The sequence below is a fragment of the Gastrolobium bilobum genome, unplaced genomic scaffold, assembly GCF_033153095.1.
Source record: "Gastrolobium bilobum isolate Gb01-03AN ecotype WA unplaced genomic scaffold, APGP_CSIRO_Gbil_v1 utg3566, whole genome shotgun sequence".
Taxonomy (NCBI): Eukaryota; Viridiplantae; Streptophyta; class Magnoliopsida; order Fabales; family Fabaceae; genus Gastrolobium; species Gastrolobium bilobum.
This window is the reverse complement of record NW_026895643.1, coordinates 128,840-144,327: the sequence shown is the minus strand read 5'-3', so window position 1 is coordinate 144,327 and position 15,488 is coordinate 128,840. Positions and strand designations below refer to the sequence as shown.

The 15,488-nt window shown below is 36.0% G+C and overlaps 1 protein-coding gene across 13 annotated transcripts; it reads right to left on the bottom strand.

The window, feature by feature from the left end:
• Positions 1-2,069: 2,069 nt before the first annotated feature.
• Positions 2,070-9,942, bottom strand: LOC133286171 (splicing factor U2af large subunit B-like). Of its 13 annotated transcripts, none has more exons than XM_061483582.1 (14): positions 9,655-9,941; positions 8,384-8,703; positions 8,040-8,159; positions 7,459-7,529; positions 6,774-6,844; positions 6,632-6,685; positions 6,470-6,529; positions 4,076-4,136; positions 3,986-3,996; positions 3,884-3,940; positions 3,324-3,776; positions 3,093-3,228; positions 2,784-2,851; positions 2,070-2,439 (listed from the first exon to the last, which is right to left on the bottom strand). In XM_061483582.1, the coding sequence occupies exons 1-14, from the start codon at positions 9,790-9,792 to the stop codon at positions 2,302-2,304; spliced, it is 1,758 nt and encodes a 585-aa protein (XP_061339566.1). In that variant the 5' UTR covers positions 9,793-9,941; the 3' UTR covers positions 2,070-2,301. The 13 variants fall into 13 exon arrangements, with proteins under 13 accessions (XP_061339566.1, XP_061339573.1, XP_061339580.1 ...); XM_061483589.1 differs by having other exon boundaries at positions 3,884-3,996; positions 6,786-6,844; positions 8,384-8,522; positions 8,589-8,703; XM_061483596.1 differs by having other exon boundaries at positions 3,884-3,996; positions 6,786-6,844; positions 8,384-8,563; positions 8,636-8,703.
• Between the last annotated feature and the right edge of the window lie 5,546 nt (positions 9,943-15,488).

Sequence of the window (15,488 nt, the reverse complement as noted above, 5' to 3'; positions counted from 1 at the left end):
TTTGACTGATTTTTAAGCACAAATGTCCATAAACGGAAATGCTTCATCTTATATGGTCCTTTGAGATAGTTGTATATATGATCATATTTATGACATTCATGAGATAAGTAAGTATTTTTTGATAATTGGTTGGGCAAGTATGATAACGGGAAAAGAAGCTTTTTGGTTGGGTAATTATGGGTTCTTAACATTTAACATGAAATTTGCTTTACAATCTGTGATTGGAGGCTACATCCCGTGACCAATATCCTGGATCACATCAACATACTTATTGGAACATACTAGACTATACACCTTTCTAGAAATGGATGGGTTAAATATTGGGTGTATATATTGTACTAATTATTTCTGATTCTCTTTTTATTTAGTAGATTATTTTCGCTTATTATTGGATAGATTGTTCCTCATTGTTTTCTTATTTTAAGCATTTAAATTAAGAAAATGATTATTAAGATTTGTGCTCACTCGGCTTTGAAATACCCGCACATTACAAAAATTTAGTCGCGAATATGTTGAGTATATATTAACACAACTCTTTAAAAAATGAAGATTATTTTTTTAAAAACCGGTTTATGTTTTAAAATCAATTCATGATTTATAATCGGTTCAAAACATGTTTGGATATGCGAGCCGGTTCTAAACCAGTTTTTCAAAAATAAGTTCTTTTGGTTAGGTTCAATTTTTAAACTAGTTTATAAAATCAATTTGATTCCCAAAACTGATTTAGAAAAATGTAGTTGTGTTCCATTATTTAGTAAAACCCTAAAGAGGGGCATTCTAAACATAAGAACCCGTTTGAATGGCTTTTTTTTCTTCAGAAACTGCCTTTTTTCAAGGAAAAAAACACTTATTATTACAAGTTCGTTTGGATATCAGCTTTAAGAAAAAAAAAAGTAGAAGTTACAGAAAAAGTTAAAAATCTATTCTCTTTTTTAAGCTAAAAATTTTAGCTTTTAAAAAAAGTAGAAGTCAAAAGTCAAATATTTTTTTTTTCAAAAACTAAATAATTTTTTTAAAAATCTAAATATTTTTAATTTTTGTAAAAACCACTTCTAAAATAAATAAAATATAAAAGTTGCTTTTTTTTAAAAAGGCTAAATAAACGGGCTACATAGAAGATATGGAGAATCACTTTCATCCAAATTGTTTTGTACCACTGCCTAAGCAATTTTTAAGCCAAGGTAGTGCCTATTCCAAGATTCTTCGTGAAAGCCAGAACCCAATTGCCCAAGCCCCAAGCTATTTCTCAAAACTACACCATAATATTTATTTCATGCAAACCTATAGTGGAAATGACCACTTAATACAACATTCCTTATAAGAAATTCTCGTTAGTCCACTCCATTGAACCTGCCCCGTGCCCTCGTTGATATTCCTGACAAACAAGGGATACCAATTACCAAATAAACGACTCCATTTTAGTGTTGATCAACATTTTTACCTCAGGTTTATTACAATACAACGTTTCTATAGGTAGGAGATACCTAGCTACTAATTAGTCCAAAATTGGTTAGATTCCAATTATTTTGTTTTATTGTTAAGCTTCCATTAGTAACTCATTTACTGAGTCATCCCTCTTAAGCTTTATTAAGTAGAGCACGTATAAAACTTTCTAATTTGACCAATTACTCACTCACTTCTCTACTTTCCCCACACTCTCTCCCCCTCTTCTCTTTCTCCCGTTTTCTCTTCTATTCGTTAGCTGCTTCGTTACATGCATGGCTTCTACCTTGAACCATAATACTTCCAAGCTAATTTTGAAAAACTTTAGTTTCAATTTGAAATTTTCTGCATAAGTTTTAGTTTTGTTATATATATATATATATATATATATATATAACAAAACTAAAACTTACGCAGAAAGCATTTCAAACAATTTTTGAGATTATAATCTAGTAGTCTTAAAACATGCTACTTCTTTTGCCACGGTAATATTCTAGTTTCAGCTTAAAATCTTGAGGTTTAAACGACACGGTTTTTTGGTAAATAGGTTTTAAAGAAATTGATTAATACAAAAGTGAAAAGATCCACTAGTCAACAGGTTTAATTTGATTAATGCAAAAATCCACTGCAAAACAAACCTCACTCAAGCGCATAAAGAATTTCTCAAGCGACCAGATATATCCATAAAGACTAGTAAATAATCTATTAACAGACTTTCCATCATAACTTTCTTACTACTCCCACCCTTAATAGAACAGTTTCTGTACTAAACCCAACAACTCAGCTTACAGGTTAAACAGTGCAAAAGATAATCCTTGCTAAGAAATCTTTAAGATACAATCCAAGTGACAAACACAACTAGCCTTCATAATCACCCTGAGCAAATTTGTTCTCTGGATAAAAGACAGCCACTACTTGATTTCCATCAAATTTACGACCATTCAATCCAGCACGTGCTTTTGTAGCACCATCGACATCAACATACTCCAAAAACACCTGCAAGTACAAAATAGTTTCGTATGATCACAATTTATAGCATGTGATCACAATTTATAGCATGTGCGAAGTATTGCTACCCAAAAGCAAAGCATATCTATAAGCAATCACCCACAACTTAACAAGTTCATTTTCCATTAGTGATTTCTGACAAATCCTCAGTTCCTCAAATATACTATAATTTCAAACAACTACATCAATCCACCATCGGCAAAAAAATAAAAATAAAAACTCCATATTCATTTCTGCACAAGACAGCAAAATAAAAAAACAATAAACAAAAAAATTATGCCTGGAGAAGAAAGGTGAGACTGAATTTCCAGAAGAATGTCACTATTACAAACCTTTCCAACTCCAGCGGACTGTTCACCATCTGGTTGTGGACGAGGGATCACCACATTCACCAAAGTACCTGAGTTGTGAAAACAAAAAAAAGTTAGATATGCAAATAAATTCTCAAAAACATGCAATGGAAAAAGCATGTGTGAACAAAGATAGAAGGTTATGGAGGCTTCGATCTGTAAGTTAGGCCTGATTCGTTATGAGAGAATGTGGGACTACAAATGGCTGTAAAACAAATAAATAACACAGAAAATTAATTTGAATGTGTTATAGTTCGAAGTGAAAGATAAGCAAACTAAATGATAAATTACCAAATCTGGAGCACTCCTTTCTCATATCATCAAGAATCTCTTCATAGACCTCATCATCTTTGAGCTCATCAGCAGAAACTGCGTGAGTTAAACACACCACCTTTGTTGCCACTAATGCTGGTTGTAACATTAGTTTCTACAGAAATCAAAAGTATATAGCAATTAAAATTTTAACAATGTGCACCAAAGATTTTGGTAACAAATAAAATCTAAGATACAATCCAATCAGACCTGCAGAGCAATCTGCTGCTGTGCATGCATGAAAATGCTCTCTTGCTCAGGCTTAGGCTGCTGTGGGTTTGCACCTTGATTAGCTCGTCTAACTGTAAGAGTCTTATCTCCCATTTTTATTCCATTGAGAGCTGCACAGGCAATATCTGTAACTGCAAGATCTTGGTAAACACAAAATGCGTAACCCTTTGAGTTTCCTGTTTCTCTATCTTTAACTAGATCAAAACCTTGAAGAGGACCAAAGGTCTCTAAAAGCTCTCTGATCTGTGTTTCGGTAAAGTAATAAGGAAGTCCACCCACAAAAATCCGATCAGGACCATCAAGTCCACCAGCTGACCCAGGGGTTAAACCAACAGCGCCCAGATTAAGGTTTGGATTAGGTTGGCTTGGACCTAGGGTGGCAGCTAGAGAAGGATTATAATCAGTAGGTCTCCGGACTTTAACAGGTGCCCCCTGAATTGAAAATGAAATTCGGATAAACACCAATGGATATACTTGCATCCTCAATAAAAAAAAAAAAAAAAGGAAACCAAGCTTTAGGTTGTTAGATAAAAAGATACCTCAAAAATAATCCCATCCAAAGTCATTGCATTGCTAGCTTCCTCAACAGACCTCATCTCGACAAAGGCAAATTTCTTATCATGGTTGATGTAAACGTTTACCACTGCATCACCTGAACAAATAAAATCAAATCAATTAGGCATATTATAATGTCAGCAAACTGGCACAATTCATTTAAGATTATAATGTACCTGGACCAGCAGTGTTTCCTCCAATCTTGGCCATAACCTGACTGAAGAAAGTTGCAACTGACTGCAGTATAACAATCAGAAACAAAGATTAAAAAAGATAAAACTATCACAAATAAAACCAGCTAAAAATATTATCCAGTTTATTCTCCACTTGATTTTATGTCAGCAGAAGCTACACATTTCACAAAAATTACAAGCATCAAAAGTAAGGCACATGAAGAGCATCTAGTAACAGACTCTAAAAAGCTTTATCAAGTGGTGAAAAATGGGAAACTATTTCACAAATAGGCAATTTAGCAGATAACCAAACTACCTTAGCTATTCTCTATTGGGCTATGACAAGTGGGCCCAAGTCCAGCAATGCAAAATAGTCCATAGTAGTTAGTTAGAGGAGAGAAATGTTGTTATATAGGGTGATCTGAGGATGGCGTTTAGGCATGCATGTATTCAATACTGGTTTAGTGGGGAAATTGAGAGATCTCTAGGGAACTCTTGAGCCTAGGTAATTGGTTTGAGGGGGAGTTGAGGTTTCTTGGGGTTTATTTTCTGCATATTAGTGTATGTAAAAGAGGCACGGCCTCCATTATCTCTATAATTTCAGTGTTATTTTTCTGGTTCCATCAATTTGGTATCAGAGCATGTCCGATCTAGCGGGCGCTTCTGAGTCAGATCTGAAAAAAAAAAAAAAAAATTTGATTCCAGAATTTTATGGAGGAGAAGATGGAATTAAATCTTGGGGATGGTTGCTCGGGCTTGAACAACATTTTCAAGCAAACCAAATTCAAGAAGCTGATATGTTGAATGAGGCTGTGAAGGGATTGAGAGGTAGTGCTCTCAGCTGGTACAAACTTTGGAGTGGGATTAGTTTTCATGTAAGTTGGCAGAGCTTTGATAGAGCATTTATAGGGAGATATATACCTGAGATCTGTATAGTAGATGACGTTGGATTATCGAATAATCCAGAAAAAAAGGAGGAAAAAGAAACAGCAAACAAAATCAAAGAAACAAAAAAAAAAGGAAGAAAAAAAGAACGTAAATGCAGATGCAGGTCTAAGCACCATGGAAGAAGAAGAAGCAATCGGAGAAACAGTAGCATCAGCCAAAGAAGAAGAAAAAGAACAAAAAAAAAATCGATGAAGAAAAAACAAAAATTAAAGTGGACAAAATCGAAGCAGGAGAGGATGTCAATGACGTTGCAGAAAGAAAAAAAAGGGATGACGAAAACGAAGAGGCAGAAGAAAACGAAACAAGAAGAATTAAAAAAAAACGAAGGAAACAAAGAAAAACAGATCAGCGATGTAGAAGACAAAAAAACAGCAACAGGCGAAGAGGAAGAAGAAGAATCGTACAGATCTGGAACCAGCACAGAAGAATCGATGAAGAGGAAAGATCAGAGGTTGAAGAAGACCAAGTCAGATCTGGAATAAGGACAACGCGCGCACATATCTGGAACCAGCACAGAGACTGAGCGCGAACAGTGGCAACGATCACGAACGGTGGCAAGGACAGCGGCACAAGGAGCTCAGGCCATCGACTTTGCTGCTCACCGGAGAAGATCACTGACCAAGGAGAAAGAAAGGGAGAAGAGAAGAGAACGGATCGGAGTATCGTTGAGGCGATCAAATTACAGGTCAGGATTTGGGGTTAGCTTCCACAATAGGCTTGCACTTACTAATTGGGCTTCTGGTGAGGGAAGCTATGGGCAAGGCCCATTAATCAGCAATGGAAGACATGAGCCAACTTTTACAGGAACAAGAAACTTAATCCACTTAGGGAGGCAAAATGGGAATTTCATAAAGGAAAATAATGGGCTGTGTGGAAACCCATTTGGGGCCTCATGTGAACCAGAGAAGGCCCAATGTTTCTGAACTGCAGTTACGCGGAGGTGAATTTCAGAGGTGGACCTATGACCCGATTGATAACACGCAATCACACGGTTTTTGTTTAACATGCTTCAAGCAATGGTATCCTGGTGGAATTTAGTGGCAAAAATCCTGATCTCTCCCTTCACCTTGAGGACAAGGTGAATTTTGGAGGGGGAGTATTGTTGGGCTATGACAAGTGGGCCCAAGTCCAGCAATGCAAAATAGTCCATAGTAGTTAGTTAGAGGAGAGAAATGTTGTTATATAGGGTGATCTGAGGGTAGGGTTTAGGCATGCATGTATTCAATACTGGTTTAGTGGGGAAATTGAGAGATCTCTAGGGAACTCTTGAGCCTAGGTATTTGGTTTGAGGGGGAGTTGAGATTTCTTGGGGTTTATTTTCTGAATATTAGTGTATGTAAAAGAGGCATAGCCTCCATTATCTCTATAATTTCAGTGTTATTTTTCTGGTTCCATCATTCTCATTCAGAAAATAATAGGGAAAGATCATCCTGAGCTATTCTATATTACCTGCTCATTGGCTGTAGGAGGGAGGCCCCCTACATAAACCCGCCTAGCATGTCGTGTAGCCTGAATATTTGGTACCTCAAAGAAAGGCCAAAGTTAGGAATAACCGAATAAGTAATGCTATAAGGAAAAGGTAATCCTCATCTAACTGAAGCCTTTTTATACCTGTTGAGTCATAGCCTGAACTGGCATGACAGGGAGTGCACTAAATTGCTGCATCTTAAAAAACAAAGAAACAAAAAGAAAGGGAAATTAATAAAAACATTGAGTTGCATAACCAGAGTTGTGAATAAAGAAATGAACATACCTGATTTGTAGCCAATGGAAACATATTTTGAAAAATTCCCGGAATTGCAGGATTTGCCCCAGTGATCTGGCCTGCAAATAAAAGGTATATATCATCTCAGAACAAACTCATTATTTTCATCTTTAGGAATCCTATTATATAGGTGTCAAATGGCTCCTTTAGCTCCAACTTGCCTGAGTATAAGCATAATTTAACCTCGTATATGTTATATCAATAAGATTAAAGGAACATCGTAAACAAGCTTTAGAGATAATATTTGCAAGTCTACCAAGTAGGTAATAGTTTCCAGTTGTACACGAACAAGACCCACCATTGATTCCTCCGTGGATATAAAAGCTACAGATGTCGGCTCACGCCCATTGTCAGCACAGTGGGACTAGTAGCCCAACATTGCCTTCTTAGAACATAAGACAAGACAGAGAAAAAAACAAACAAACACCAAACACAAGACAAAAAACCAAAGCATCTTTTAGTTCCAGAATTATATCACTAAGTAAAAAAGAAAGACAAAATTACACACCATCGAAAACCAGTCTTCAAAGAGCTATATACTCAGATAGTAACTGAACATAGCTTACCAAGTTAACACCATGCAATTTGATATGAATTTTCCATACTACAACCAACAAAGAAAGAAAGCAGTTAATATTGAAAAATTCCATAATATATACATGAGTGAATGTACCTGCAACAGCAGAAGCACCAGCCAACATTGCAGAAGCAGGGGGAGCCATATCAAAACCACTAGTCCTTTTGCTGTACGTGAATTAAGTTAGTATTCCAATAATGCATGTTACTTTTCATGAAACATGTATCAATAAATAATATAAGGTAAAACTATCTGCATCTAACACAATTTCAAAACAGGATGTTTTTGAAATGTACCAATAAACAGTAAGGAAGCCTCCCGTCACCTATAATACTTGAAATAAGGATAGAGGTCACTATCATTTGGTCATACTTTCAACATAAACATTAACATTACCTGTATCCCAAATATTTGGCCATACTTTAGGTGATGTAATTATAGCATTCCCTTAAATTAAAATCATTACAGATGTATTGGAAATAAAATGGCTTTTCAATTAACTATGTAAATTATTTCTCTCTTCCACATGCATGTACAACATTATACTAGTTCCAGTTGCACATAACAACTATTTTATTTTACAAAACAGAACATAGAATTTCCCAAATGGCAATCACATCCATTATATGTTAGTGCAAATCTAGACACTGAATGTTAAGGATCTTTCCTCAACCTACCTCTTTGAGCGTGAACGAGAACGTGACCTTGATCTATGCTCAGATCGAGCCCTTGTACGTGAACTAGATCGAGACCTAGACCTGCGCTTATGCCTATCCCCTCTATCATAATCCCTTCGTCTGTACCACCAAACAATTTCAGACAAAAATTGAAAAAGAAAATGAATAGAAAACAATTTATTGAAAATAAAGACATTGCTAATGTTTTGGAAATAAGAATGTCAATTCTTATGCAAGACGACGGATTGAATGTAACAAGAATGTCTATTCAAAAACTGATGCTGATGAAAATTCTCAAGCACCACTTCAGATACAAGGAATTAATATCCCAAATAAACTTTTACCTATCAAAGTCCCGACTTCCGTAATAATCATCATCATCATCTCTATCCCTCCCCCTTTCCCTTCTCTCACTACGGTCCCTGTGTCTATCTCTATGATGGTGATCCCTGTCCCGGTCCCTTTCCTTCTCCCCATCACGATCTCGTTCCCTATCTTTGCTTCTCTCCCTATCTCTGTCCCTGCTTCTCTCTGTATCCCTGTCCCTACTTCTCTCCCTATCCCTGTCCCTCCCCTTTTCTCTTTTTCTCTCCTTTTCTCTCCCCTTCTCTCGCTCCTTCTCTCTGATTCTGGAAGATTCTCTGTCATAATCACGAGATCCATGCTGCCAAAAGACATATACATATCAAAAGATTAACAGAAAATAAACGAACTCATATCTTCAAACATGATAATAGCAGTGATACATATAAAAGTAAGGTGAAAAATAATTATTACAGCAATACATATGCTTCACAGTCAGTAATATACTGAGCATACAAGTACAACCAATAGGTATGCACAAATCACAATCACAAATACCATGCGACAGAAAACAAACCTGCAAAGAATAAATTGCATATAAAATACACCATAAAGCAGCCCATATCTAGTGTTTCCATAATTTTTTATTCTTATTATATTTAAATGAAACGTGTGAAAACACCACACAAAATAAGGATAAACACCCAATTTTTTGTTCAGAAATCAAATACTTCCACCAACTTATTTTAATTAAAACAAAACACGAGAGACTTCAACTTCCTTAGGTTCAAATAAAAACAACAAATAAACAAAAAAAGAGCCCTCAAACATTTTCGTAATATTTATACTGTAAGAAAACGCCCACTATATATGGTACATAGTTAACCAAAGTACAAACCTTACCACCACCTACACATCTCTACCGACACACTTAAATTATCAAACATGAACAACATCAACATCAACATAATATTTATACCGAACTAGTTGGGGAAATTCTATACATAGAAAGGCAAACAAACAAACAAACAAAAACGAAATCTAAACCAAATCTCACGCAACCTACACATCTTTAGTTCTGCACACGAATCTAGAAAGAAAAAGGAACTTCTTTATCCTGCTTCGATTCAAAACAAGGAAAACAGTAAAACCCTCGTCCGAAACCCCAGCAGAGAGATTAAAAGTGAGAATACATCGAAAACCCTAATTTTGTACGAAACTTAAACTGCCTATAAACGAACATGAAGAAAAAAAAATAACTTTAATCAAACGATGGTGTGAAAATAATGGAAGATAGAGTGAGAAAGCATACGCGAGATTTGGAATCGGTGAGATCGAGGTGGGTAGTGTCACCAAGTTGAGGAGAAGAATCAGCATGAGCATGACCATGAGAATTGTGAAGCTCTTCTTCTTCTCCGTTCCCTTCATATCTCTCTTCGTATTCAGCCATCTCTCTCTCTCTCTCTCTATCTCTCTCTCTCTATCGTTGAGTCAGAGTCAGTGCTTCCTTCGCTTAGCGAATAGTTCTGAACGACGGACACTTTTTTTTTTTTTTTTTTTTTTGGAAAAATGTTTGTCGGACACCAATACGTCGTTCGCTGTGTTTCCGATGCGGTTAAATTTTTTTTTGGACTCGTAGACTAGTGAGACAAGTGATTTTGACCGAATCCAACACGCGGTTAGTGTATTTGGACACGTTTTGGCATTTTTTGTAAAAAGAGAAATAAAATTACAATTTAAAAAAAAAAGTAAAAATATTTAATAAAAATCAAAAAGTTTAGAACCCTATGTCCCCATCTCGTTATGTTCAATCTTCACGCAGGACGCTGTTAGCTACTTCTTTGTCATCGCCTCTCGCCTCATCTCTGCTTGTTGTCTCTTCTTCCTAGGCTCGTCATCTACGTCTCTGATCCAAATCAGAAACTTGGTAAGTCTCTTTCGATCTTGATTTCAACTGTTTATTCCTTGTGTAGATGGTTTTCTCTCCTTTAAGATTGGATCATTAGTGTGGTGTTTCTTCCTTGTTGCTCGTTCCATTGTATATTTCATCAGTGGCATCTTCTTACTTGTATGTTTAATTTTTGCTTATATATGTTATTTGGCTTCGGTCTCAAAAATATGTCCCCCCATAAATATGAAGTAGCTTAATCTCTGTATTTTTTAAGTTAATTTTGTAATTAGTGAACAACTACATTAACATTTTCCAAAGTTAAAGAATGAAGGCCGATGACATGTGACCACTGTTACAAAAAATAACACTTATCATTTTTTAATATAGCCAATGATCAGTATAGGAGATTCAGTTTTCTAGACTCTCCAGTGCAGCCTATGGTAGGTTTTGAAAAATATTTGTAAGAAGTCAAATGGATACTCCATAGCTAATTTTGCCCAAACCTTGGTTGTTAAGTTCATACCTGTCATTTGTTGGATTTGCTTGCATATGGGTCCTGAACGTGATGAATCTTGTTTGTGCCTTAACAATTGGGCACTGCAACTATTGTAATTGCATGTATATATGATAAGGTTGTGTTGGCTGAAAAAGTGGTATAATCGATTGTGTGAGAGTTGAAGTGATTTGCAACAACCCCAAATGGACTACTATTGTGTTATGTGTGAGGAGAGGGAATTGAAAGAGGAGAGATTGGGAGATAAATTGACATGATGTGAGATGTAAATCCCTTTATGCTCACTGATCCATTGACGAAAATGATGGAGAAGTAGAGAACGAAACAGGGAAATGGAATCAGTAATTAACTTTATAACTTAGTTATCTAAGAGTACTAGGTTCAGTATAAACATTGCTATATCATTCCTCAATCGAGCTGCCTTGGTGGGAGGAAAGAATTTGATCAAGAACTTTTCAGCATGGTCCTCTCATCTTCTAATTGAATTAGGTGGTAGAGTGTTAAGCCATGTCTTAGCTCTGTTGGAGAGAGAGTAAGGAAACAGCTTCAGTCTCAGTGCATCAGATGTAACTCCTTGCATCTTAAAGCTGTTTGTCACGTCCATGAAGTTCTTTAAGGTTAGATGTGGGTCTTCATTTGACAACCCATTGAACTGGCCAATAGTTTGCAGCATGTCAAACATCATTGGTCTAAACTCAAATTATTTACTGCAACATCAGGTTGCACAATGGCAGAATGAAGATGGTTAAGTGCTAGCATTCCATGTGCCCTGATTGAGATTTCATCCTGGTTTAGACCTCGTCCATCAACACCAGAACCTGTTATTCTTGCTGCCATGTCAGGTAATGCTGTAGCAATGCTCTGTTGCTGCTGCCTCTTCCTAGCTTGAAGTGTTCCTTTAATTTTTGGATCAAAGTATACTTATGTTTAGTGAGGGGGACTGTTCATGTACTACTTGCAAAACCTGAAAGCATAAAGAAAAGGGATCAAGTATCACTTCACAAAGAAACTAACTTTATAAGTTTTCCCCAGCAACGGCGCCAAAAACTTGTTGTGCAATTGTGTACCCCTTTTATCAATCACACATTACGCAAGTGCACGTGTCAACACGTAATAAAGTGGATGTGTGAGTGCCGATATCGTTCCCACGAAGAAAACTATAAAATTAGGATCATTGTGAAGCAATTAAGGTAACAATAATGATTTGTAATTGGCTAATGACTAATTTAACAATTAAGAAATAAAATAAACTAAGAATAATGATTAACTAAAAGAATGCAGTAACAAAATAAATTTTTCCAAGTTTTCAAAGATAGATTGGGATCAATTTCCCCAATATTGCAGTTTCACCAGAATGCAGTCACAATGCTACAACAATCATCCATTCAATAATCAAACACTAATGCATGCAAGGGCTTTCACCAACAATACATGTATACTAAGTCCCACATCTCTATGGCCAACATAGTTATAAATCATTAAGTTCAAGTTCCATATGATTTTGTGGTGTGAATGACCTCTCTACCCACAATTAACTAATTTTACTTATTTAGTTAAACCACAATGTTTAATAATTTCAGGATTCATCTATATCTTTATAGCCTAAATCCTAAGTATCTTGCAACTCTCTCTCGATGAATCAACAAGATTAAAGACAATTTAACATTTTATTAAACAATTGGAAGGAAAATCATGCAACAAAGTTTAGGCAAACAGATTACATCATAATAAGGGTACTCTATCACCCAATCCTAACAATTTAGCTCATACTTGAGTGGAAAGAAACAACAAAAAGAAAATAGGATTCCATAAAGCTAAAATAAAAAAAAACATGGGTGTTGCTGTAGCACTGCTCTCGCAGCAACCATGGGCTCCACCACCATCCACCGTATCTCAGCCGCCGGAATAGTGCAGAAAGTCACCGGATTCAATGATCTCTCTATTGAACCCTAGCTCCTTCCTTTGATTCGCTGGATCTCTCTCAACGAACCCCCAAATCCTCTTTAAGTGTTTCACGGCTTGGATCTTCTCCAAAAGCCCACCTTCTTCTAAAAGAGAGACTGTCCATCCTCAAAGAGAGACTCCCCAACCTATTTGATGTGTGTAGGCTTCCACTTTTTATAGACTCTGATGAATTGGGCTCCAATTAGCTCTTCAAATCCATTACAAATCATGTTCAAATCTACTATGTTTTGCTGCAGCGCTGATTGGAGATTCTTTCCTTTTTTGTTGCAGCACTGATTGAAGATACAACTTTGTTTTGCTACAGCGCTGATTGGAGATTCCTTCCTTATTTTTTGTAGCTATGATTGAAGATACAGCTCTGTTTTGCTGCAGCGCTGATTGGAGATTCTTTCCTTATTTGCTGCAGCACTGATTGAAGATACAACTCTATTTTGCTATAGCGCTGATCAGGGACAACATATAATGCTGATGCATATCTAATCCAAATCTTTCCAAATATACTTCAGATATGATTTGGATTTGTGCACGCTGATTTGTGGGATATTTGATTAGAATTCTTGAAGATCCTTGAGTGATTATTCTGATCAGAATATCTACTTTAGTGCTCAGAAGCTTCCCTCCATTAATTTAGGCTTGGGTCCATAGCTTGCTGGTGATGATGTCAACCAGACATGCTACTGACCTCATCTTCGATCCTACAACACTGCTTTCTGATGCTACAGCACTTACCTGCAATAAAATAGAAAATGAAATAAATGATTTTTACACTCAAATATCAACACTTAGCATATTTCTTATTCAAATCTTGAAAATATAAAATTCATGCAATAATCATGTAAAATTAAGAGAATTATGCATATTCATGGCACCAAAACATCACATTAAGCCTAAAAATAACTCTCTTTCAGAGAGTTATCAGGTTGACAATAATATGGTTTAGAGTGCAAGATGTATATAATAAGAGGTTAATACTTTTATCTTTTGCTCCTTTTGTCATTTGGATTTTTTATACACTAAATCAATCTCATTAATTTTATTTTTGTTTGACACATTTATAGAATTACAATATAGATCATTCGAGTTTTGCCTCCGCCAATGCCAGTAATAGTGTCACTGCTGCTACTAGTGCTTCTGGTGCCAATGAACCCTTACTTCCAAGCTTCGTGTACTTATGCAACAAATCATAACATTGGAGGCTATTTGCCACCAGGATATAAAACACTGCGAACCACTCTGTTGCAAAAGGAGAAAGAAAATATTGATAAGTTGTGTGAATCTATTCGAGAGGCTTGGACTCATAAGGGGGTGAGTATTGTAAGTGATGGGTGGAGTGATTCACAAAGGAGGCCACTCATTAATTTCATGGCAGTATCTGATGGTAAAGCAATGTTTTTAAAATCAGTTGATTGCTCGGGGGAGATTAAGGATAAAAATTTCATTTTCAGGTTGTTTGTTTGAACTTTTGTATTCTATTTAAGTGTTTTTTTGCTCGAGGGAGACTAATGATAAAAATTTCATTTTCAGGTTGCTAAAGGAATTTATTCAAGAAGTAGGAAAGGCGAATGTGGTTCAAGTAATCACAGATAATGCTGCAAATTGTAAGGGAGCAGGGCAACTGATTGAGCAGGAATTCCCACCTGGACACCGTGTGTTGTTCACACATTGAATTTGACTGTGAAAAATATTTGTGCTGCAAAGAATATGGTGAACAATCAAATTACGTATGAGGAATGCAGCTAAATTTCTGATATTATAGGTGATGTTGCTGCAATAAAGCATTTCATTATGAATCATTCTATGAGATTGGCCATCTTTAATGAGTTTGTGAGTTTGAAGTTGTTTTCTATTGCTGATACTCGTTTTGCTTCAATGATTGTGATGCTGAAGAGGTTCAAATTAATAAATAGCGGTCTCCAAAATATGGTGATAAGTGCAAAATGGAATATTTATAGAGATGATAATCTTGGAAGGGCCAGACTTGTGAAGGAAAAATTATTGGATGATTGTTTTTGGGATTCAGTTGATTACATACTTGCCTTCACTGCTCTTATTTATGATATGATCAGAGCTTGTGACACTGATAGAGCTTGTCTTCACTTCATATATGATATGTAGGATTCAATGATTGTGAAAGTGAAGAAAGCTATATACTATAAAGAGGGGAAGAGGATGGAAGAGAGCTCCTCTTTTTATGATGTGGTGCATCACATTCTTGTGGATCGTTGGACAAAAAATTCAACTCCACTACACTGTTTGGCACTTGCTTTGAATCCCAAGTAAGTTTTTAAATATGATTCAGTTTAAAATTAATTCTCCTCTTGATATAATTTGACAATTTGTTGATTTTTTTGCTTCTCTTTTAGATACTAGTGTCAACAATGGCTTCAAAAGATTCTAGTCGAGTTCCTCCACACATGGATTTAGAGCTTACTCAAGAGCGACAAAAATTTTTAAGGAGATTTTTTCCTAGAATGGAGGACTGAAGCCGGATTAGTTTGGAGTATGCAGATTTTATTAGCAATAGTGGAACCTTTGGCGATTTTGATGCCATTAATACTCAATACACTATGGATCCGAAATCTTGGTGGCTACTTTATGGTACTTTTACACTGATGCTTCAAAAAATAGCATTGAGACTTGTGCAACAACCCTCCTCTTCATCATGTACTGAACGCAATTGGAGTACTTATTCTTTTGTGCATTCTATCACGAAGAATAAAATCACTCCAAAATGTGTTGAAGACTTGGTTTATGTGCATACAATCTTCGACTCTTA

Excerpts from the sequence above, each read along its gene's own strand:
- LOC133286171 (XM_061483555.1), bottom strand. The coding sequence starts at position 9,792 with ATGGCTGAATACGAAGAGAGATATGAAGGGAACGGAGAAGAAGAAGAG. Across the intron at positions 6,545-6,631 it reads TTCAGGCTATGACTCAACAG|GTACCAAATATTCAGGCTAC; the intron begins GTATAAAAAGGC and ends CCTTTCTTTGAG. Across the intron at positions 2,440-2,783 it reads AGTCCGCTGGAGTTGGAAAG|GTGTTTTTGGAGTATGTTGA; the intron begins GTTTGTAATAGT and ends TTGTACTTGCAG.